General features: G+C 42.2%; 1 protein-coding gene and 1 pseudogene across 2 annotated transcripts; both read left to right on the top strand.

The window, feature by feature from the left end:
* Positions 1-1,136: 1,136 nt before the first annotated feature.
* LOC109871748 (retinol-binding protein 1-like) lies at positions 1,137-4,254 on the top strand (annotated as a pseudogene).
* Positions 4,200-22,429, top strand: LOC109871749 (retinol-binding protein 1-like). Of its 2 annotated transcripts, none has more exons than XM_031806698.1 (4): positions 4,200-4,421; positions 16,390-16,568; positions 19,012-19,113; positions 19,945-22,429. In XM_031806698.1, the coding sequence occupies exons 1-4, from the start codon at positions 4,280-4,282 to the stop codon at positions 19,993-19,995; spliced, it is 474 nt and encodes a 157-aa protein (XP_031662558.1). In that variant the 5' UTR covers positions 4,200-4,279; the 3' UTR covers positions 19,996-22,429. The 2 variants fall into 2 exon arrangements, with proteins under 2 accessions (XP_031662558.1, XP_020318322.1); XM_020462733.2 differs by lacking the exon at positions 4,200-4,421 and adding an exon at positions 11,879-15,888.
* The last annotated feature ends 1,938 nt before the right edge of the window (positions 22,430-24,367 follow it).

The raw sequence follows: 24,367 nt of genomic DNA, 5'->3' as shown, positions 1-24,367 counted from the left end.
TGATATACCCCAGCTTTCAGCCAATCAACATTCTGGGCTCGAACCACCCAGTTTATAATAAAAGTTGGCACATGGAAGTGTAGTGCATAAGGGAAGTACCAAAACACCTTCATATTGGGGAGGCGCATGCAAGCAGCTGAGGAAATGTGGCTAGGATGGAAATTATATTGGAAAACCTGCAACAGAGCCAACGTTAACCAGAAAAAAAATGCGCTACCCTCCCATGTGCCCAATAAAAAAATCACACAACCCTCCCCAAAGCCAAAAAATTAAGTTTGACACCCCTTCCCCCCAGTAAATTGCGACCTGTCCCTTAACACTTGCTTGCTAGATGGCCAGCTAACTACGGCTAACATAGTCACGACCTCAGCCGCCAGAATAACAAGTATCTGTTTTCTATTGACGTTCATTTGGATACATCCATAACAATGCGCTGATAATGCCCGATTTTGCCTGGAAGAGCTAGAAAAGTTTCCCTTATTCTCAGGCCACTCGGGACTGGGGATCGCATTGCATATCAAGCACTAGGCTAGTTAACTAGCTAAATAGTTTGTTGCTAGCAACCTGCCGAATTAAAAAAACAGTTGCTGAAAACAGCTGGTCAACCTAGAAACATGTGGGAGGATTTGACAGCAGAGTGCCTCTTGCGTCATGACTGCAACAGTAGGTACCAGAGAAATGCATGTTGATCACTCACCACGTTAGTTCACCAGATGCTCCAAAACAATATGTCTCTGCAAAAAACAATCAATGCCTAGGTAGCTAGCTTTTTTCGTCGTTGGAGCTGCGTATACAATGTATCCCATTTCAGTTTGTTTAGTTGTTAGTTTAGCTTGTTGTAACTTTGTAGCAAGTACGGTCTGCATCTGTAGGCGCAAATTGAAAGGTGTCCCGTTATCTGGATTTAATGTCCATTCTAGAATGCTCTTCTAACCAATCAGAAACGTGTATTGAACAATACTGTGATATAATTTATATATTATGTCGTTCCCAGCCTGCTCTCATGGGCTTAATTGATAGACTATGTGCCCTTGTCCTGAATGCGCGGTTTGCGCCGGGATGCACGGGGGGGTGAGTAGGCGGTTCAGCAGTGGAGGGAGGCTCAAAATGTTGTAGGAAAAAAATGAATACTAGTAAGTAATCAGATTAAAGGGGTTATGTTTAGGTATGGACAGCGGTGCGGCATTCGATTGCAAGTAAACAGCGATATCGTATCTCCTTTACCCTTTTCACTGGAAGTAAGGACTCTAGAAACACACAGACAATATGCCAGTTGATCTGAATGGGTATTGGAAAATGATCTCTAATGACAACTTCGAAGAGTACTTGAAAGCCCTCGGTGAGTTGTCCCACAAAAGTATTTTATGGGTGGTTTGCGCTTAATGACGGGGATTCAAACTTCAGTCAAAATGGATGATGCGCAAGGATACCTGCCGGACCACTGCGCCATGGGTTCAATATTGAGCTCTACCCATCATTCAAAATCCTAACTATAGACCTAGCGAACATTACTATTCTGAATATTTAGAGACATATATAGGGATATAACATTTAGTAGTTTGAAATTGTTCTTATTGGACCACTGGTGTAGATACTGACCATTGTGTCACTTAAAATAATGGTTTCGAAAGTGCCTCATATTTACAAAGTATGCCAAAAAGATTTCCGGGAGTTGGATCCAGTTAAAGCCTATAGGCTACAGAAATGGGAGGATGAGTGTGACGTTGGGCTATAGATTAGTGTAGCCTTCCTGCTCCTCCTGTGTTGATCTATTTTCTCTCTCTTCTTTCCTTGGGGACCTATCACACAGATGTAAATGTTGCCATTAGGAAAATTGCCACTTTGTTGAAGCCCACAAAGACATCAGTCACGATGGTGACCACGTTGTCATCAAGACCCTCAGTACCTTTAAGAACTACAACATGGATTTCCATGTTGGCAAGGAGTTTGAGGAGGATCTGTCAGGGGTCGATGACAGAAAATGCATGGTGAGTTGACAAAAACATGGTGAGTCTGTTGTACATTCAAACTACATTTTTATTTGGACAAAACATCTTTCTGGATATAGACTGATATAGATAACAGTATCAATATAGATATATAAATACTTATTTTCCACCATAATTTGCAAATTAATTAATAAAAAATCCTACAATGTGATTCTCATTTTGTCTGTCATAGTTGAAGTGTACCTATGATGAAAATTACAGGCCTCTCTCTTCTTTTTAAGTGGGAGAACTTGCACAATTGGTGGCTGATTAAATACTTTTTTGCCCCACTGTACGCAGAGCTAATATTAATAATATGCATGTCAATCTCTCCTGGCTGAAAATAGAGGAGAGACTGACTTCACCACTGCTTTTGTTTTTGAGAGGTGTTGACATGTTGAATGCACCGAGCTGTCTAAACTACTGGTACACAGCTCGGATACCCATGCATACCCCACAAGACATGCCACAAGAGGTCTCTTCACAGTCCCAATATCCAGAACAGACTATGGGAGGCACACAGTACTACATAGAGCCATGACTACATGGAACTCCATTCCACATCAAGTAACTGACGCCAGCAGTAAAATGTTATTTACAAAAACAGATAAAAAAACACCTTATGGAACAGCGGGTGCTGTGAAGCAACACAAACATTGGCACAGACACATACACACACACACACATAGGATAACATACGCACTATACATACACATGGATTTAATTCTGTAGATATGTGGTAGTGGTGGAGTAGGGTCCTGAGGGCACACAGTGTGTTGTGAAATCTGTGAATGTATTGTAATGTTTTAAAATTGTACAAACTGCCTTAATTTTTGCTGGACCCCAGGAAGAGTAGCTGCTGCTTTGGCAGGAACTAATGGGGATCCATAATAAACCCCAGGAAGAGTAGCTGCTGCTTTGGCAGGAACTAATGGGGATCCATAATAAACCCCAGGAAGAGTAGCTGCTGCCTTGACAGGAACTAATGGGGATCCATAATAAACCCCAGGAAGAGTAGCTGCTGCTTTGGCAGGAACTAATGGGGATCCATAATAAACCCCAGGAAGAGTAGCTGCTGCCTTGACAGGAACTAATGGGGATCCATAATAAACCCCAGGAAGAGTAGCTGCTGCTTTGGCAGGAACTAATGGGGATCCATAATAAACCCCAGGAAGAGTAGCTGCTGCTTTGGCAGGAACTAATGGGGATCCATAATAAACCCCAGGAAGAGTAGCTGCTGCCTTGACAGGAACTAATGGGGATCCATAATAAACCCCAGGAAGAGTAGCTGCTGCTTTGGCAGGAACTAATGGGGATCCATAATAAACCCCAGGAAGAGTAGCTGCTGCTTTGGCAGGAACTAATGGGGATCACTAATAAACCCCAGGAAGAGTAGCTGCTGCTTTGGCAGGAACTAATGGGGATCCATAATAAATACAAATACAAAAATCGATGTCAGCCTATCCTCACATTCTGATCTCATTCAAGTCCTTTGGCATATTATTTGCTCCTGTACTCTGAACAATATATGAAAAGTTATTTTACTTTGCTGAGAAGTGTGGTTGCATGTTTCTGTCTGTATACACAATGTACAAAACATTAGGAACACCTTCCTAATATTGAGTTCCACCCCCTTCTGTCCACAGAACAGCCTCAATTCAGCCTCAGAACGGCTCATAATAATGTCTGGAACAGAACGAATGGAATTGCATCGAACACATGGGAACCATGGAAACCAAGTATATGATGTTGTTGACATCTTTCCATTTATTCCGCACTAGCCATTACCACATGCCCGTCCTCCCCAATTAAGGTTCCACCAAAATCCTGTGGTAAAAGGCATCTGACTGCCATATTATTTAGTCAAAGTGATTCTAACAGATGTTCGCAATCATTGGCCATGAAATTATTCATCAGCAGAGTTGCTCACAGGAGTCACTAATCCCCGGAACAATGAACAACAGTGGCCTCTGATGGTTAGAAATAGAACTGCAAGTACAAGTGCTTTGACTATGGTTATTCTCCATAGAGGGTTTTTAAATACATTTTCACAGCTGTTTACCTCAATTAATGGGGGGGTATTTTTTGCCTCCTACACAAACAAATCAATAATTAATTAAAAGGATTTCTAAAAAATCTGTTCTCTCTGCAGGAGCTTAGAGCATGTGGAGCTATGTGCAAACAGCTCTTCAAGAACACTTAAACCAGCCCTGGAACAACAGAACGGTACCCCTTACCTGAGAGTGCAGAGAGACACAGACACAACCCCCAACCTGAGAGTGAAGAGAGACATGGACACGACTGAAGTCTGTGACAGAGAACCACCTATTGCACACATCCGTCTATCAATCCATCCTTTCATCCATCCTTCCTTATTTCATTCCATCAAGACTGTTGCCTTGCCCCACCAAAGTCAAACTATCCACAACAAGGGTGATGTATATGTAGCTTCCTAACCAAATGGAAAACTGTTTATTATTAACCTCCAAACGAGCTTCAATGCCATGCAACACTCCTTCCGTGGTCTCCAACTGCTCTTAAACGCAAGTAAAACCAAATGCATGCTTTTCAACCATTCGCTGCCCACACCCTCCCACCCGACTAGCATCACTACTATGGACAGTTCTAACTTAGAATGTGGACAATTACAAATACCTAGGTGTCTGGCTAGGTAAACTGTAAACTCTCCTTCCAGCCTCATATTAAACATCTCCAATCCAAAGTCAAATCTAGAATCGGCTTCCTATTTCGCAACAAAGCCTCCTTCACTCACGCCGCCAAACATACCTTCATAAAACTGACTATCCTACCGATCCTCGACTTCGGCGATGTCATTTACAAAATAGCTTCCAGTACTCTACTCAGCAAACTGGATGCAGTCTATAACAGTGCCTTCCGTTTTGTTACCAAAGCCCCTTATAACACCCACCACTGCGACCTGTATGCTCTAGTCGGCTGGCCCTCACTACATATTCGTCGCCAGACCCACTGGCTCCAGGTCATCTATAAGTTGATGCTAGGTAAAGCTCTGCCTTTTTCTCAGCTCACTGGTCACGATAACAACACTCAACTGTAGCACGCGCTCCAGCAGGTATATTTCACTGGTCATCCCCTAAAGCCAACATGTCCTTTGACCGCATTTCCTTCCAGTTCTCTGCTGCCAATGACTGGAACGAATTGCAAAAATCGCTGAAGCTGGAGACTTATATTTCCCTCACTAACTTTAAACATCAGCTATCTGAGCAGCTAACCGATCTTTGCAGCTGTACATAACCCATCTGAAAATAGCCCACCCAATCTACCTACCTCATCCCCATATTGTTTTTATTTCATTTTCTGCTTTTGCACACCAGTATTTCTACTTGCACATCATCATCTGCTCATCTATCACTCCAGTGTTAATTTGCTAAATTGTAACTACTTTGCTGCTATGGCCTATTTATTGCTAACCTCACGCCATTTGCACACACTGTATATAGACTTTTTTTTTCTATTGTGTTATTGACTGTATGCTTGTTTATTCCATGTGTAACTCTGTGTTGTTGTTTGTGTCGCACTGCTTTGCTTTATCTTGACTAGGTCGCAGTTGTAAATGATGATAATGATTCATAATGACAGACGTGAGTGCTACGGAGCGATGGTCATTTAATTCAGTTACCTTTCATTTCTTGGGTACAGGAACAATGGGGAAAGTCTTGAAGCATGTGGGGACAGCAGACTGGGATAGGGAGAGATTGAATATGTACATAAACACTCCAGCCAGCTGGTCTGCGCATGCTCTGAGTACGACGCTAGGGATGCTGCTTTGGACGCCAGTCTTGCAAGGGTTAACATGCTTAAATATCTTACACACGTCGGCCACGGAGAAGGAGAGCCCACAGTCCTTGGTAGCCGGCCGCATGGGGGCACTGTGTTATCCTCAAAGCGGGTGAAGGTGTTTAGCTTATCCGGAAGCAAGACATCGGTGTCCGCGACGTAGCTGGTTTCCCCTTTGTAGTCCGTGATTGTCTGTAGACCCTGCCACATATGTCTCGTGTCTGAGCCGTTGAATTGCGACTCCACTTTGTCTCTCTACTGATGTTTTTCCTGTTTGATTGCCTTACAGAGGGAATAACTACACTGTTTGTATTCGGCCATATTCCCAGTCACCTTGCCAAGGTTAAATGCGGTGGTTAGCGCTTTTAATTTTGTGTGAATGATGCCATCTATCCACGGTTTCTGGTTAGGGTAAGGTTTTAATAGTCACAGTTGGTACAACTTCTATCAACTTCCTGATAAACTCAGTCACCATATCAGTGCATTCATCAATGTTATTCTCGGAGCCTACCCGGAACATATCCCAGTCCGCGTGATCAAAACAATCTTGAAGCGTGGATTCCGATTGGTCAGACCTTAGCACGGGTACTTACGGTTTGAGTTTCTGCCTATAGGAAGGGAGGAGCAAAATGGAGTCATGATCAGATTTGCCGAAGAAAGGGGGTGGACTTGTAGGCATCCCAGAAGTTGGAGTAGCAGTGGTCGAGTGTTTTAGCAACAAAAGGACTTGAGTTCATGTATGTTATCACAAACACACGAGTGGTTAATCATGAAACATACACCCCCGCCCTTCTTCTTCCCAAGATATATATATTCCTGTCTGCGCGATGAACTGAGAACCCAACTGGCTGTACAGACAGACAGTATATCCCTAGAGAACCATGTTTCTGTGAAACAAAGTATGTTACAATCCCTGATGGTTCACTGGAAATCCTCGCCTTGAGCTCGTCAACTTCATTATTCAGAGACTGGGCTAATAACATAAGAAATAACACATTAAAAAATGAAATACTGCAAAGTCGATTTGGAGCTAGAAGCACGGCCGCCCTTATCTGTGTGCAACATTTTCATATACAGTGGGGAGAACAAGTATTACAAAGCATGTAGAGGTCTGTAATTTTTATCATAGGTACACTTCAACTGTGAGAGATGGAATCTAAAACAAAATTTTGATACATCAGAAAAGCAGAACATAATATTTGGTACAGAAACCTTTGCAATTACAGAGTCATACGTTTCCTGTAGTTCTTGACCAGGTTTGCACACACTGCAGCAGGGATTTGGGCCCACTCCTCCATACAGACCTTCTCCAGATCCTTCAGGTTTTGGGGCTGTCGCTGGGCAATACGGACGTTCAGCTCCCTCCAAAGATTTTCTATTGGGTTCAGGTCTGGAGACTGGCTAGGCCACTCCAGGACCTTGATGCTTCTTACGGAGCCACTCCTTAGTTGCCCTGGCTGTGTGTTTCGGGTTGTTGTCATGCTGGAAGACCCAGCCACGACCCATCTTCAATGCTCTTACTGAGGGAAGGAGGTTTTTGGCCAAGATCTCGCGATACATGGCCCCATCCATGTAATGACATTTTAATGGCATCGGACCGAGGCTCTGCATCTGTCCTCGTGCTCCTAGACCTTAGTGCTGCTTTTGATACCATCGATCACCACATTCTTTTGGAGAGATTGGAAACCCAAATTGGTCTACACGGACATGTTCTGGCCTGGTTTAGATCTTATCTGTCGGAAAGATATCAGTTTGTCTCTGTGAATGGTTTGTCCTCTGACAAATCAACTGTAAATTTCGGTGTTCCTCAAGGTTCCGTTTTAGGACCAGTATTGTTTTCACTATATATTTTACCTCTTGGGGATGTTATTCGAAAACATAATGTAAACTTTCACTGCTATGCGGATGACACACAGCTGTACATTTCAATGAAACATGGTGAAGCCCCAAAATTGCCCTCGCTAGAAGCATGTGTTTCAGACATAAGGGAGTGGATGGCTGCAAACTTTCTACTATTAAACTCGGACAAAACAGAGATGCTTGTTCTAGGTCCCAAGAAACAAAGAGATCTTCTGTTGAATCTGACAATTAATCTTAATGGTTGTACAGTCGTCTCAAATAAAACTGTGAAGGACCTCGGCGTTACTCTGGACCCTGATCTCTCTTTTGAAGAACATATCAAGACCATTTCGAGGACAGCTTTTTTCCATCTACGTAACATTGCAAAAATCAGAAACTTTCTGTCCAAAAATGATGCAGAAAAATTAATCCATGCTTTTGTCACTTCTAGGTTAGACTACTGCAATGCTCTATTTTCCGGCTACCCGGATAAAGCACTAAATAAACTTCAGTTAGTGCTAAATACGGCTGCTAGAATCCTGACTAGAACCAAAAAATTTGATCATATTACTCCAGTGCTAGCCTCTCTACACTGGCTTCCTGTCAAAGCAAGGGCTGATTTCAAGGTTTTACTGCTAACCTACAAAGCATTACATGGGCTTGCTCCTACCTACAAAGCATTACATGGGCTTGCTCCTACCTATCTCTCTGATTTGGTCCTGCCGTACATACCTACACGTACGCTACGGTCACAAGACGCAGGCCTCCTAATTGTCCGTAGAATTTCTAAGCAAACAGCTGGAGGCAGGGCTTTCTCCTATAGAGCTCCATTTTTATGGAACGGTCTGCCTACCCATGTCAGAGACGCAAACTCGGTCTCAACCTTTAAGTCTTTACTGAAGACTCATCTCTTCAGTGGGTCATATGATTGAGTGTAGTCTGGCCCAGGAGTGGGAAGGTGAACGGAAAGGCTCTGGAGCAACGAACCGCCCTTGCTGTCTCTGCCTGGCCGGTTCCCCTCTTTCCACTGGGATTCTCTGCCTCTAACCCTATTACAGGGGCTGAGTCACTGGCTTGCTGGGGCTCTCTCATGCCGTCCCTGGAGGGGGTGCGTCACCTGAGTGGGTTGATTCACTGTTGTGGTCATCCTGTCTGGGTTGGCGCCCCCCCCCTTGGGTTGTGCCGTGGCGGAGATCTTTGTGGGCTATACTCAGCCTTGTCTCAGGATGGTAAGTTGGTGGTTGAAGATATCCCTCTAGTGGTGTGGGGTCTGTGCTTTGGCAAAGTGGGTGGGGTTATATCCTTCCTGTTTGGCCCTGTCCGGGGGTGTCCTCGGATGGGGCCACAGTGTCTCCTGACCCCTCCTGTCTCAGCCTCCAGTATTTATGCTGCAGTAGTTTATGAGTCGGGGGGCTGGAGTACTTCTCCTGTCCTATTCGGTGTCCTGTGTGAATCTAAGTGTGCGTTCTCTAATTCTCTCCTTCTCTCTTTCTCTCTCTCGGAGGACCTGAGCCCTAGGACCATGCCCCAGGACTACCTGACATGATGACTCCTTGCTGTCCCCAGTCCACCTGGCCATGCTGCTGTTCCAGTTTCAACTGACCTGAGCCCTAGGACCATGCCAAGGACTACCTGACATGATGACTCCTTGCTGTCCCCAGTCCACCTGGCCATGCTGCTGCTCCAGTTTCAACTTCCACCTGACTGTGCTGCTGCTCCAGTTTCAACTGTTCTGCCTTATTATTATTCGACCATGCTGGTCATTTATGAACATTTGAACATCTTGGCCATGTTCTGTTATAATCTCCACCCGGCACAGCCAGAAGAGGACTGGCCACCCCACATAGCCTGGTTCCTCTCTAGGTTTCTTCCTAGGTATTGGCCTTTCTAGGGAGTTTTTCCTAGCCACCGTGCTTCTACACCTGCATTGCTTGCTGTTTGGGGTTTTAGGCTGGGTTTCTGTACAGCACTTTGAGATATCAGCTGATGTACGAAGGGCTATATAAATACATTTGATTTGATTTGATCCATCCTCCCCTCAATACGGTGCAGTCGTCCTGTCCCCTTTGCAGAAAAGCATCCCCAAAGAATGATGTTTCCACCTCCATGCTTCACGGTTGGGATGGTATTCTTGGGGTTGTACTTATCCTTCTTCTTCCTCCAAACACGGCGAGTGGAGTTTAGACCAAAAAGCTCTATTTCTGTCTCATCAGACCACATGACCTTCTCCCATTCCTCCTCTGGATCTTCCAGATGGTCATTGGCAAACTTCAGACGGGCCTTGTGTGCGCTGCAGGATATTAATCCGTGACGGCATAGTGTGCTACTAATGGTTTTCTCTGAGACTGTGGTCCCAGCTCTCTTCAGGTCATTAACCAGGTCCTGCCGTGTAGTTCTGGGCTGATCCCTCACCTTCCTCATGATCATTGATGCCCCACGAGGTGAGATCTTGCATGGAGCCCCAGACCGAGGGTGATTGACTGTCATCTTGAACTTCTTCCATTTTCTAATAATTGCACCAACAGTTGTTGCCTTCTCACCAAGCTGCTTGCCTATTGTCCTGTAGCCCATCCCAGCCTTGTGCAGGTCTACAATTCTAGCCCTGATGTCCTTACACAGCTCTCTGGTCTTGGCCATTGTGGAGAGGTTGGAGTCTGTTTGATTGAGTGTGTGGACAGGTGTCTTTTATACAGGTAACGAGTTCAAACAGGTGCAGTTAATACAGGTAATGAGTGGAGAACAGGAGGACATCTTAATGAAAAACTAACAGGTCTGTGAAAGCCAGAATTCTTACTGGTTGGTAGGTGATCAAATACTTATGTCATGCAATAAAATGCTAATTAATTACTTAAAAATCATACAATGTGATTTTCTCTCACAGTTGAAGTGTACCTATGATAAAAATTACAGACCTCTACATGCTTTGTAAGTAGGAAAACCTGCAAAATCGGCAGTGTATCAAATACTTGTTCTCCCCACTGTATATGACAATCAGATGCAGGCCATCAGTCCACAAGTAATACAACAGATGATCCATTACCAGTGTCATCATACACCTACAATTTTGAAAAATTATTTCAAAATGGTCTGAGAAGTACAACATTGGCAAGGCAATTCATGCATAGCCAATATGCAGTGATCATCTATTGGTTCTATAGCCTACTGCACAAACCTCATCGCTACAGAACAGTTTTTATTTGGTTAATGTTTTATAGGCTTATATTTAAGTCATGTTTAAAAAGGAAATCTGAGCGGTAGATCTCAGCATGCATTTTGCCTCAGAAAGGGTTCTTGGTGACTGATCTAGAGTATAGACTTTTTGCACATACCCTTTTCCTTTTTTGTACATAGTATAGAGCACATAAATGAGGAGAAATTTCGTTTTAAGGTCATTTAAAGCATATGGCTAATAAGTGTTGATCGTGTATTAGGTGCTATTGGTTTTATAGCTATCCTATAGCTGACTGTTTAGGCATTAGGCTTGCATATCTGTCATATCTTTTTTAATTTTCTTCATATTTTCCTCTTTACCCACCCTTACTCATCAAGTCTGCTAACTTAATTGTACAGATCTGATTTGGTTACTTATTTTGTTTTAGTTTATTATAATTAATACAATTATTATTTTATACCTTAAGACCAAAAATGTGCTGCTTAAGACACTCCATATGAGCGTCTTCTGGGTGGGGAGCGACCAATGTGTGCGTTTCCCTGTGCGTCCTACTTTTTTGTGGAATTTTAAAGGTCTTAATAGTCCTATCAAACATTCCAGCTGTCTTGATATTCTAGAAAGAAACTATTGTGAACGGATCAGCTTGTCCGAAGCACCCTAACACAGGCGGGAGACATAAAATGAACAGACCAGAAGCAGTGGTTCCTCTTCTTTTGTATCGTTTACTAAACAGGTCTTCTTTCGCACAACAAAATAACTCCAGTACAGGGAACGTCCAACACTGAAACACCAACGTAACAAACCAAATAAACAAACTAAGCCGTTGACCAAAAGGCTGTGGCCAAAAAGAGAAAGCAAAACAACAAACGGCTACTCCCGTTTTAGACTATAGCCTAAATGTAACAGTTACAGGAGGAACGCTTCTCTCTGCCTAAAGCCTGCCTTGGTTAACAGAGAGACAAGGTGCCCAGTCACAGAAGCTTCCTCTGAGGTAGGAAAAACCATCGTCCTCACAGGTCCCTGGCTCTACTCCCAATCCTCCTCCAGCTCCTCTCCTGGTACACCTATATAGGAGGAAGACACAAAGCAATTAGTGGGCCCAGCTGTGTACTAATTGAGTACCTATCCCCTGAGGAGGGTGTTGTCGTGTCGTCTTCCTCCGGCTGGTCATTGAACTCTCCGATTTTTCATAATCACCAAACAAAACTAAGTGTGTAATAATAATGATACATAAGAAACTCAATATCACCACCCTTGATAAAGGCGAAAAACCAAGAAGGCTAAATCAATTTCCTTAAATGTGTCCATAATGGAAAGAAAATTGCCTTATTAATGTGTATGCTTTAAGTTCATATGATCCTAAGTGTTTTGATTCTCTGAACCGCATATTGTTAGAATTAACCAAATTCGAAATGGTTATTGTGATGACATGAACGCCGTTCTGGACATGCGGGACAAATATAATAAGACCAACTACAATTCACAGGTAATCAAGCCTCTCCAACATATACTCTCTGATTACCACCTCATTGATGCCTGGCAAGCTCAAAACCCTAAAGAAAAATAATGCACTTTCTATTCAACCAGACACAAAACATTCTACCGAATCGATTTTGTACTATTATCTACCCCTCTATTTTCTTTCATCAAGAAATTAGAAATTCAGTATCTGATCATCATGCTTACTACTGCCAGATACACATTCCAGAATCTCCTGAAAGAGCCACAAGATGTCACTTTAATGTATTCTTACTACAAAATCCTATTTTCTGTGAACAATTTGAAATTGAATTGAATGAATTCATAATGATTAACCAAAAATTCAGTTGATGATCCTCTGATTTTATGGGACACCATCAAAGTTTTTATAAAAAACTATGCAATTGCATTTGTATCTGGGCTGAATAAATCACAATTAAAAGAAGATACTCAGGCCCAGAAGCTAGGATATGCATACAATTGGTAGTATTGGATAGAAAACACTCAAGTTTCTAAAAAGTTTTTAAAATAATGTATGTAAGTATAACAGCGCTGATATAGCAGGCGAAAGCCCGAGGAGAATCCATCCGTATTTTTTTTTAGGTGTCTTCCCATTCAAATGCTTGTTTATGGGAAAATCAAAGAAATACCTCCCAGATTGCAGTTCCTAGGGCTTCCACTAGATGTCAAGTCTTTAGAAAGCGTTTCAGGCTTGTTTTTTGAAAAATTAGCTAGTTTTTCTGGGTGGCTCTCATTTTGACTGTAGTCTTGTGGCGCTCGTGGATGAGGGTGCGCACTTCGTTATTTATCTCTGGTAATGAACATACTATTCTCTGTCTGGGGCCATGCATTATCATGCTGAAACATGAGGTGATGGTCCAAACACACCAAGAAAGTTGTGAATAGGGCACGGCAATAGCTTTTCCCCCTCGGGAGACAAAGGATTTGGCATGGGTCCCCATATTCTCAAAAAGTTCTACAGCTGCACCGGTTGCATCACTGCCTGGTATGGCCACTGCTCGGCCTCCAACCATGAGGCACTACAGAGGGGAGTGCGTGCGTACAGCCCAGTACATCACTTTGATTTGATTTGTCACGTACAGTTTACAGGATGTATAAAAGGTGCAGTGAAATGCTTGCGTGCTAGCTCCCTCAACATTGCAGTACAATAATCAGTATCAATAATAAAAAGTCCAATAGAAAATATCAAATCATTAGAAGGTAGTATTGAATGACAAGTAATAAACAGATATGTACAGTATAGATGATGAATGTGCTATGTCAAGTATAACTGTATTTACAAATATAAAGTGGGTAGTGTATTGGTCACGCAGTTAAATAAATAGTATATAATAGAACAGCGGTGTTGTGTGAGTTGGTGTAAATAGTCTCCAATGTTCCGATACCATCTGGCAAGGGGTAACGGAGTGAACAATCCGTGGCTTGGGTGACTGGAGTCCTTGACGATCATCCAGGCCTTCCTCATACACCGCCTGGTGTAAATGTCCTGAAGGGCCGTCCGCACAACCCTCTGTAGAGCCTTGCGGTTGAGGGCGGTGCAGTTGCCATACCAGGCGGTGATACAGCTGGTCAAGATGCTTTCAATGGTGCAGTCGTAGAACTTCTTGAGGATCTGAGGGCCCATGCCAAATTTCTTCAGTGGCCTGAGGTTGAAGAGCCGCTGTAGCGCCTTCTTTGTGTGATTGGTCCATGTCAGATCCTCTATGATGTGCATGAAAAGGAACTTGAAACATTTGACCCTCTCCACTATAGCCCGTCTATGCAGATGGGAGCATGCACATGGCCCTTATTTCCTGTAGTCCACGATCAGCTCCTTGGTTTTGAGGGATGTTGAGGGAGCGGCTGTTTTCCTGGTAACCCCTCTGCCAGGGCTCTAACCTCCTTCCTGTAGGCTGTTGGCGTCGGCAATCAGGCCCACCAGCGTTGTATCATCGGCAAACTTAATGATGGTGTTGGAGTCGTGAGTACAGTAGGTGCTGAGCACACAACCCTGGGGGGCCACCGTGTTGAGAGTCAGCGTGGCGGAGGTGTTGTTGCCTACCCTCCTCACCTGGGGTCTGCCTGTCAGGAGGTCCAGGATCCAGGACCCTGAGCTTAATGATGAGCTTGGAGGGGACTATGCTATTGTAAGCTAAGCGCAGGTCAATAAACAGCATTCTCACGTAGGTATTCCTCATCCAGGTGGGATAGGGCAGGGCAGTGGCGATTGCATCGTCCGTGGATCTGTTGGATTGGTATGCAAATTGTAATGGGTCCAGAGTATCAGGTAAGGTGGAGCTGATATGGTCCTTAACCAGCCTCTCAAAGCACTTCATGTTGACAGAGATGAGGGCTGCAGAGCGATAATCATTTAGGCAGGTTACCTTTGTTTGCTTGTGTACAGGGACAATGGTAGACACCTTGAAGCATGTGGGGAAACTATTACATTTTCTCTCCGCCCCATGGCAAAATGAATAGAATTGCATGAAATTAGTTTTAAAACTGCAACGTTTTGAATTGCAGAAAATGTACTTTACCACTACAAAAAAACACACTGGCAGTCGTTAATTCATTGTATATTCTGTTGGTTCAACGTAATTTCATTGAAATGATGTGGAAACAACATGTATTCAACTAGTGTGCGCCCAGTAGGAAAAGTATCCATTGCCAAGAGTGGGTGGCACCAACCAAATATCACTTAGGGCCCCCATATATTTTACCTTTATTTAACTAGGCAAGTCAGTTAAGAACAAATTCTTATTTTCAATGACTGCCTAGGAACAGTGGGTTAACTGCCTTGTTCAGGAGCAGAACAACAGATTTTTACCTTGTCAGCTCAGGGATTCAATCTTGCAACCTATGGGTACTAGTCCAATGCTCTAACCAGTAGGCTACCTGCCACCCCATAAGGCTAGGCACCACTCATGGAACAGATGGATTTTCCATTTAATTTACTTTGTCATAAATAATGCCACGTGTGAATAAATAAGTAGCCTAAATATTTGAAGAAATTCTTGTCGTCTTTCTCTGAATATGAGTCAGCAGGAGACAGATTTTGCATCTCTATACTTCCTCTCAATGTAAGCAGGTGCCTCTATTCTGGCAGAACACATTGAGCTCTTCATTACCCATTCTATATCCTTCTCCATTTGATGTCACACTGGGTGACTCAGAGCTGTCAGAGCAGTCGCCCACAACAGCGAGAAGTACTTTCAAGTAAGCACTCTCAAAATAGCTCATGCGTTAATTGTTAATTGGTGTAGGCTCTTCACCTAAATGCACAGTTTGGACAGGGACGCATAGGTTGGATTGGGGGTGAGATGAGGTAGTGGATCAGCGACAGAGGAAGGGAATGAATTAGCGGAGTTCCAATTCTTCAAAAAAGTAATTGGATTAAAGTGGTTCTGGTTAAAATTGGAGGTATGGACAGCTGTCCGACATTCGATCGCAAGTTAACAGCGGTATCAGATCTCCTTTACCCTTTTCACTGGAAATAAGGAAACTAGAAACACACAGCCAATATGCCAGTTGACCTGAATGGGTATTGGAAAATGATCTCCAATGACAACTTTGAGGAGTACATGAAAGCCCTCGGTAAGTTGTTCCAGCATCTTTCATGGAGTTGTGGTGTGCGGGGACTCGAACGTGGATGATTCTTCGAAGATACTGGCACTGCGGCCAATATTTGGGCTCTAGGCATCAATCAAAACCTAAACCAGGCTTATAGCTAACATTACCACACTGAATATACTGACAAATATAGATGGCTATAGCTGAAAATTGGTTTATGAGCACTGGTAGATACATACGGTTACTGACATATTGGTTGTCATTTTGAATCCTCTCCAAAATGTTAGTTTAAAAAATAAAAATAAACATTTCCAAAGGATGACCAAAAAGACAGAATTTACTGAGTTGGATCCAGTTATATGTTGGATCCTACTGAATAGTGCCTACTTCTCACTTAAAGCATTTTTTTTTAAAGGGGTAGGAGAGAATGAGTGTGATGTTTGGGGAGCCTTACTAGTCATTAGTATTAAACTCTCTCTCTCTCTCTCTCTCTCTTCTTTCCTTGGGTACACATCCATCACACAGATGTAAATGTTGCCATTAGGAAAATTGCCAACTTGTTGAAGACTGACAAAGACATCAGTGTTGATGGTGATCACATGGTCATCAAGACCCTCAGTACCTTTAAGAACTACAACATGGATTTCCATGTTGGCAAGGAGTTTGAGGAGGATCTGTCAGGGGTCGATGACAGAAAATGCATGGTGAGTTGACAAAAACATTTCCATCACACATTCAGAAAATGCATGGTGAGTCTGTTGTACATTCAAACTACATTTTTATTTGGACAAAACATCTGTCTGGATATATAGACTGCATGAGAACAAAGAGTAAATGTGATGTCTCAGTATGATTTGATCAACCAAATGCCCTCTCAGATCCAAATGGCAGTCTATGTGCTTTCCCACACATGACTGAATTACAACTGTGAATACAATGGGCCTTGAGTTGACACTGAGGGGGAAACGGTAGATTGCTGCTTCAGAGGGAATCAGTTGAATAAGGCTAAAGAGGGTGGGTGTAATTTGTGGAACGTTCCAACAGGAATCTGTTCCAAAAACTTCGTAAAGTACAAGGTTGCCAACAAAAAGCGCATACAAAGTAGCATGATCACTTCACCTAGCTAACTAGCTGCAGAATAGGCATCAACTCACCACGTAGCTTATTCTTAATGTTTGTCCACAGGGTACCAGAGTGAGGACACATTTTTAGAATAAACGTGGTGAGTGAAAAACTTAAATGAAATGGCCCACTCCCTACCCGGTATCTTATTCTGCCACTATACAACTTTGTATGCGTTGTTTGTTTGCAAACTTTATTTACAACGTTTTTGGAACGGATTCCTGTTGCAACATTCCACAAATTATACCCACTGGAGTGCTGGAGAACACTTATGCCTATAGGGCCAAGCCGAGTTGCACTAAGGTAGCCTGGTTGAGCACCCACCATAGTTGCTGGAGCTGCTTAAAAGGAAACATATCCAAGTCAGTACAGTTAGGGTCGGCCTCAGTGCATCCGGCTATAGAGGACAATGTTAGAATGCTAGTCAGGATCTCTGAGAATTGATTATGATCTGCATATTCTTCCACTCAAAAATAACTGCCCTTGTAAATTTGTAGGCAAATTACTTTCCAAGCCCATTACATGCTGACTAGATCGCATCGTGCGCATGTTGATTTTATCCATCCACACCAGACGCGTTCAGGACAACCAGGTTGAACTCTGAACCAGCTATATTAATTTGGCGACAGGTCAAAACACATGAAACATTCATGGTCATTTAGCTAGCTAGCTTGCTGTTGCTAGCTAATTTGTCCTGGGATATAAACATTGGGTTGTTATTTTACCTGATATTCACAACGTCCTGTTTTTAGAAATTTAACCCATTTAGAGTCACACAAAATGGTGTGTTCTCTACTCCGACAATTCATCCACAGATAAAAGGGGAAATCTTGTTCGTTTCCAGTAATCTCTCCTCCTTCAGTCGTCTTCTTCTTCTGTGGACTTTATATGGCAGTTGGCAACCAACTTTAAGGTTCATTACCACCACCAATTGGACTGGAGTGTGGACCTCAGTTATTTTTCAATCACCCACGTGGGTATATGTTCCTAAAAACCAATCAGGGGGTGTGAGAGTTGGGACTTGCAGCGAGCCAAGCGTCAAAAATAGAACCGAGTTTGGATCAAATGATTGAATAACATGTATGTATACATTTAGTTTGCAACGCTCCCAACACTAACGCCAGCTGTGTGGTCAGCATGTTAGCCATCACCTTGTGCGCTGCTGCGAGTAGGCTACAATCAGGGAATTAAATTACGTCATCTGTTATTGACCACTGGGATAACTATTTAATGTTCTAATTTACCATTTGTGAGTCAAATTCATAAATTCTTTACTAAACCTTTATGACTATTTACAATTAACACCTGACTTGTTTATGTCATGAAAGAGCTGGTGTGTATAATATCTGGTCAGTATTGTGTGTGTGTGTGTGTGTGTGTGTATATATATATATATATATATATATATATATATATTAGTCAGAATGATTTAGCACTGGAATGCTCCTGTTGGTATGAATATGAACTAGCTTGGTGTAGTGTTTTGAAAATGCTGATGTGATGGGTAAAGTGGTCATATCGAAATGGTTGACTCTCTGTGGAGTAGCTGGTTGTGATAACGGTACAGGCACTGCACTGACCTGCATTCTCGTGTTTCTCTTTTTTTCATTTTTATCGGTATTATTACCTTTTATTGTGCATTGTTGGGAAAGAGCTCGCAACTCCTCAACTTAAGCATTTCACTCTTGTTTTACACCTGCTGTATCCTGTGCATGTGACCAAAAAAAACGTGAAACTTGGTGACTTCAACAACATGGGAAGAAGATCTCGTTCAAGACCTTTAGCATATTATTTTCTCCATCTTGTAATGGTAAACTCAACAGAAGTTATTTTTGCTCTGCTGAGAAAAGTGTGTGTTTGTGAAAAGTGTGTGTTTGTTTGAAAGCTTGTGTCTGCATGTGTGTTCCCTGTAAGTTGTTCTACATATGGTCATGCACCCTCTGTGTGTGTTTGTGTGCATGTGGGTGGGTCATGCTCCTAACTGACAGTAGAATGCATAATGGTGTCTCTCCTCTCTTCCCGTAGACAACTATCTCATGGGAAGGGGACAAGCTGGTGTGTGTTCAGAAGGGAGAGAAGGAGGGCCGAGGCTGGACCCATTGGGTGGAGGGAGATAAGCTTTATTTGGTAAGAGAGTCTATTCATTCATGTCATTTGAATGCAAGTCTACTTCCTCAGTTCCCGATTTCACTTTTTGTCACAACGTATCTCAGATCAGGTGATACATTTTTTTAAAATGATATAGATGGATAGGCTATAGAAAAAAATAGCAGAGATGAAAACTTGCATTGTTTTTTGTATGATTCGGTTTTGTTCAAATATAGCTGGTTTCTGGCTTTGGTAACCTCATAAACAAGATTTGAACAAAACATGAACCACCGGGGGAAATACTGCATGATTAAATTCAGAAACTTTGTGGATAGGATTCGAGTCTAAGGACCCTTCAGAGAATTGGCCCTTTTATAGTGCACCCCTGGTCAACCCATACACAAACATTAGTACATTTACTGACCTCTACAATGACTTCATTACCTTGTCATTACCGATTTTCATTGCTATGATTATTATCATTAAAGCTAAATAAAAGGCATTTGACTGCCAATTTATCGAGTCACAGTGATTTCAACAGATGTTCGCAATCTTTGGCCATTAAATTATTCATTAGCAAAGCAGCTCCCTGGAGTCACTAAACCCCGGATCACTGAACAACCGCGGCCTCTGGTGGTTAGAAATATAACTGCAAGTACAAGTGCTTTGCGTATGGTTATTCTCCATAGAGGAGATTGATTTACTGCAACCATTTTTGATGTCTTCACAGCTGTTTACCTCAATTAATGATGATAATGATTTATTTGTCTCTCTCTGCACAAACAAATAAATAATTAATCAAAGGGATTTATTAGAAATCCTGTTCACTCTCTCGGTGGAACATAATTTTACCTTCTGTTCTTTCTGCAGGAGCTGAGAGTTTGTGGAGTTGTGTGCAAGCAGTCTTTCCAGAAAACCTAAACCAGCACTGGAACAACAGAATGGCGCACCCGGCCTGAGAGGGCAAGACAGACATGAACATGACCCGAGCCTGTGACAGAGAACCCCTATTGTAATCATCTGTCTGCCCATCCATCCATTCTTCCTTCCATCCACCCTTTTACATTTAATTCCATCAAGACTGTTACATTGCCCCACTCAAACTATCCACAACAGGGGAGATGTAACAAAAAGGAAAACAACTGTTCATCACTGTACTGTAACTCTGTCTCAGGGCGGGTGCTCAATTGATTAACATGTTATATGTGTGTGTACGCATTTGCACTGCAGTAGGTGTGGTAGGCTTTGTGATTAGTGCCTCAATCTCTGATGATGCACCGAACTGATAACTGGTGGTAAGCTTGACCACTACCAAGGAAGGTTTCAGTGTAAAGTCAACTAATATTTGGGCCATGAGAGAAGCAGTGCAATTAATTCAAACACACAAACTTTGGATGCTACATTTTAGGATACATAAAGAAATGAAAAATCTGTATAGAAAAGAGTGAAGTAAATAATACAAATAAATGTAAGAAGATGCAGTGATCACGTAACCAGGAAAACTGGATCTGAAAAAGACAAGCGGATTATTCGTTGGATTCATGAAATTGAATGTAAAAAATGTAATTTTAAAAATCCACAGTTTGTCTCTTTGTGTCTAAAAAAATCCACTCTTACCTTTGATCATCCCGAGGGATTTTAAAAGTACCTTTTCCCAATCCCAGTGACAGATAGACCTCTGGAGACAGACAGACAGACATACCTACCTCTGGAGACAGACAGACAGACAGACATGGAGAGAGAAGAAAAAAGGTAATCACTCATTTTGGCTAAACCAATCAAATCAATACATTTGAATCTATAAAGCCCAACAGTTTTCACAAAGTGCTTTACATGGTCTATTCCCACAATTCTGGTTTACATAATCAATCATTCAATGAGCAGCCCATTAAGCAATCTATCAAACAGTTATCATCACTAGCCTTCTCATACCTTTTTACTTTGCTTAGTCAGCTGCACTGGCGATTTTAGCGTGTAAATCTTGGTGGGGCAAAAAAAAAGAAGGTGGGATGCATGCCAGCAAAGCCACTATAACTGTGACAAACGGTGCCCACAAAATGTTAGGGCCTACATAAAGCTGTCCCAACAGCAGAGTCCCAACACCTTACCACCGCTACACCTGGCTTTCAGCGGAGCCTTGTCTGGCAGCAAAATAGTAAATTCAGCCTCATTTATTGCCTTTTAAAAAACATAGCTGATATGGCTGACTTGCTTAAACAAATGTGGTTTCTTATGAAAATTGAGATGTACAAACTATGGCATAAGGGGACGACAAATAATATCCAACAAGTAATCAAACAATTCCACAACAACTACCTAATACACACAAAACTAAAGGGATGGAATAAGAATATGTACACATAAATATATGGATGAACGATGGCTGAGCGGCGTAGGCAAGGTACAATAGATGGTATAAGGTGCAGTATATACATACGATATGAGTAATGTAAGATATGTTAACATTATTAAAGTGGCATTGTTTAAAGTGACTAGTGATCCATTTATTAAAGTGACCAGTGATTTGAGTCTCTATGTAGGCAGCAGCCTCTGAGTTAGTGATTGCTGTGTAGCAGTCTGATGGCCTTGATGCGTGGTCAACAGTCAATATAACTATTTGTTCAGCACTTTTGAAATGTACAGAGATAGGATTCCGAACATGGGCCTTTCTTACAGTGTACTCTCTGTACAACAAGTCAGAACCGTAGGGTAAATAAAGGAGGCATATAAACAGACAATGAAAGCTCTTACAATATTCAATGATTACATTTCTCTAAAACAGAATATAGGCTACATGTGCACCACCAATTTAGAACAGTAGGTGAAATTAAGAGGTGAAAATAGACCAAATTATTAGGGTGAGGCACATTGAATGCCGTTCGGTTCATTGCCTGTCAAAAAAATATACACGTCATGTTAAATCATCTTTTAATTTGACTCGTCAAATAACACAATTCTATTATAGAATGTTGTGTGTGCTGAATTTGCACGTGCAAGCCAAGTGCCACCACTACTACCAGTAGCAATGTCAAAGCAGTAGAAAAAAGTTGGCAAACAAGCACACACCAGGCCACGAACGATGTGTTTACAATACTGCGTTGGTGAAAATAGACCAAATTATTATGGTGAAGCACATGGTCTACTAACAGCTTACTACACAACATACACTTAGTATTACTTTCTTAGCTACAGTATACATATATCCCTTGCATATTGCATCGTTTATGCAGCAGCAAACAAGACATTTTTGGACTCACCTTGTGAAGGTAGCGCAGCAGTCCTTTGTGGGCGAATTTTGTCATCAGACTTTGTCATTGAAGTCTGGCATTTTCTGGATTTATGGTGGGAACTCGGGGAAAAAACACACAGTCACTCCATTGAATGGAATAAGGCTAACGTTAGTGGTTGCTTTGCAATGCTTGCAGTTAGCCACTGATTCCTTCCGAACGACTCATTGTTGAATTTGCGATTTGCAACTTGTTGTGTAATCTTTATGTCCAATGGCCGATGAGCACCTATTCGTGTTATCTATAATTTATCTTCATTATTTCTCTTCATATGACAAGAATTAAAAAGGATTTGCCAGTAGATTATTGACTTGATTCAGGGTGTGACAGGGTACTGTCACACCCTGACCATAGTTTGCTTTGTATGTTTATGTTTTGTTTGGTCAGAGTGTGATCTGAGTGGGCATTCTATGTTGTATATCTAGTTTGTCTGTTTGTGTTTGGCCTGATATGGTTCTCAATCAGAGGCAGGTGTTAGTCATTGTCTCTGATTGGGAACCATATTTAGGTAGCCTGTTTTGTCGTTGTGGGTGATTGTCTATGTGTAGTGTTTGTGTCAGCACGATTATTCATTAGCTTCACGGTTGTCACTTTGTTGTTTTGTAGTGTTCCGTTTTCCCATTAAAATGATGAACACTTACCACGCCGCATCTTGGTCCTCCTCTCTATCTCCAGACGACAACCGTGACAATTTCATTTTCAATATATTTCTAAAAACATGTTTTCACTTTGTCATTATGGGGTATTGTGTGTAGATGGGTGAGAAATCTATTTCATCCATTTTGAATTCAGGATGTAACAACAAAATGTGGAGTAAGTCAATGGTCATGAATACTTTCAGAAGGCACTGTAGGTACTGTAGGTACTGTGTAGATAAGTAATTTTGATGGATGGCTTACTGGTGTGGACACTACCAGGGGAGTCAGTGAGGTAGAACATAGAATAATACAAAAAATGTCACCAATATTGTCTTACAATGAGCCACGGCAGTGATTTTGCCATATTTCTTCTGGTCCATTTTTTGCCTAGTGGGCCTGTCTAAAATGATAATTAACTGGCTAATAATGGGGGTCTCAATAAATGGGTCGTCGTGGGAGTCTCATGGGACAAAAATGCGCCGGTGTGTTAGAAATGCCAGAGCTGATTTCTGGTCCCAGTCCGCCCCTGAAGAGGATTATCAGCAAGCAAAAGCTTTTGCTTTGGCTTTTGTCCTGTTATTTAAGCCTGACTGTTTTTTTGTGTGTGTTTGTAGAAGTTTAATCTCAGAACCCAGAACCAAATCTCACATGCCCTGGCCAGCAGTCTGTTACAAGGTGTGTCTAGTAACAGTAGTGTGTATGGTAGATTCAGCACAATTTCAACACGGTTTTCCATTAGCAGATACTTGGTTTGCAAATTTTGAACTTGATCAACCTGCAATCTCAAAGCTCAATAGCCTGATGTTTGAGCAGAATAAATGCAAGGGACAAGAAAGAAAAAGAAAAACTCTCAACGGTGCAGATTCAGTCGATGAGCTGTTTGCCTATCTGTCCTGTGTGTGTGTGTGTGTGTGTGTGTGTGTGTGTGTGTGTGTGTGTGTGTGTGTGTGTGTGTGTGTGTGTGTGCGTGCGTGCGTGTGAGAATTGGCGCTATGTATCTGTTACGAGAATTATGTTCTCAATGTTCATAAACCCAATTCAATTAACTATTCAGCCTGAAACCCAGAATTTTGTAAGAAACTGGTTGAAATGAAACAGACGGAGGCCCAGCTACGATAGTCAGAAAGTTTATTTACGAGAGCGCTGGTCTGTTGAACAAAACGATTCATTTTATACTGGCTTCTCATGCACACACATTCACACTAACATAGGCACACACATTCACACTAACATTAGCACACAATGTCCTGCTACCCGGCCGACAAAGATTAGGGGAATACGTGAGACTTACTCCTCATCCTCCCTCAGGATAGGGAGACCCTGGGAAGTACTCTCAGTGGCCCCAGCCAAGGTCGGCAGTCTGTTTTT

The sequence above is a fragment of the Oncorhynchus kisutch genome, linkage group LG27 (assembly GCF_002021735.2).
Source record: "Oncorhynchus kisutch isolate 150728-3 linkage group LG27, Okis_V2, whole genome shotgun sequence".
Taxonomy (NCBI): Eukaryota; Metazoa; Chordata; class Actinopteri; order Salmoniformes; family Salmonidae; genus Oncorhynchus; species Oncorhynchus kisutch.
The sequence above is the reverse complement of the archived record's forward strand: the minus strand, read 5'-3'. Positions and strand labels throughout refer to the sequence as shown.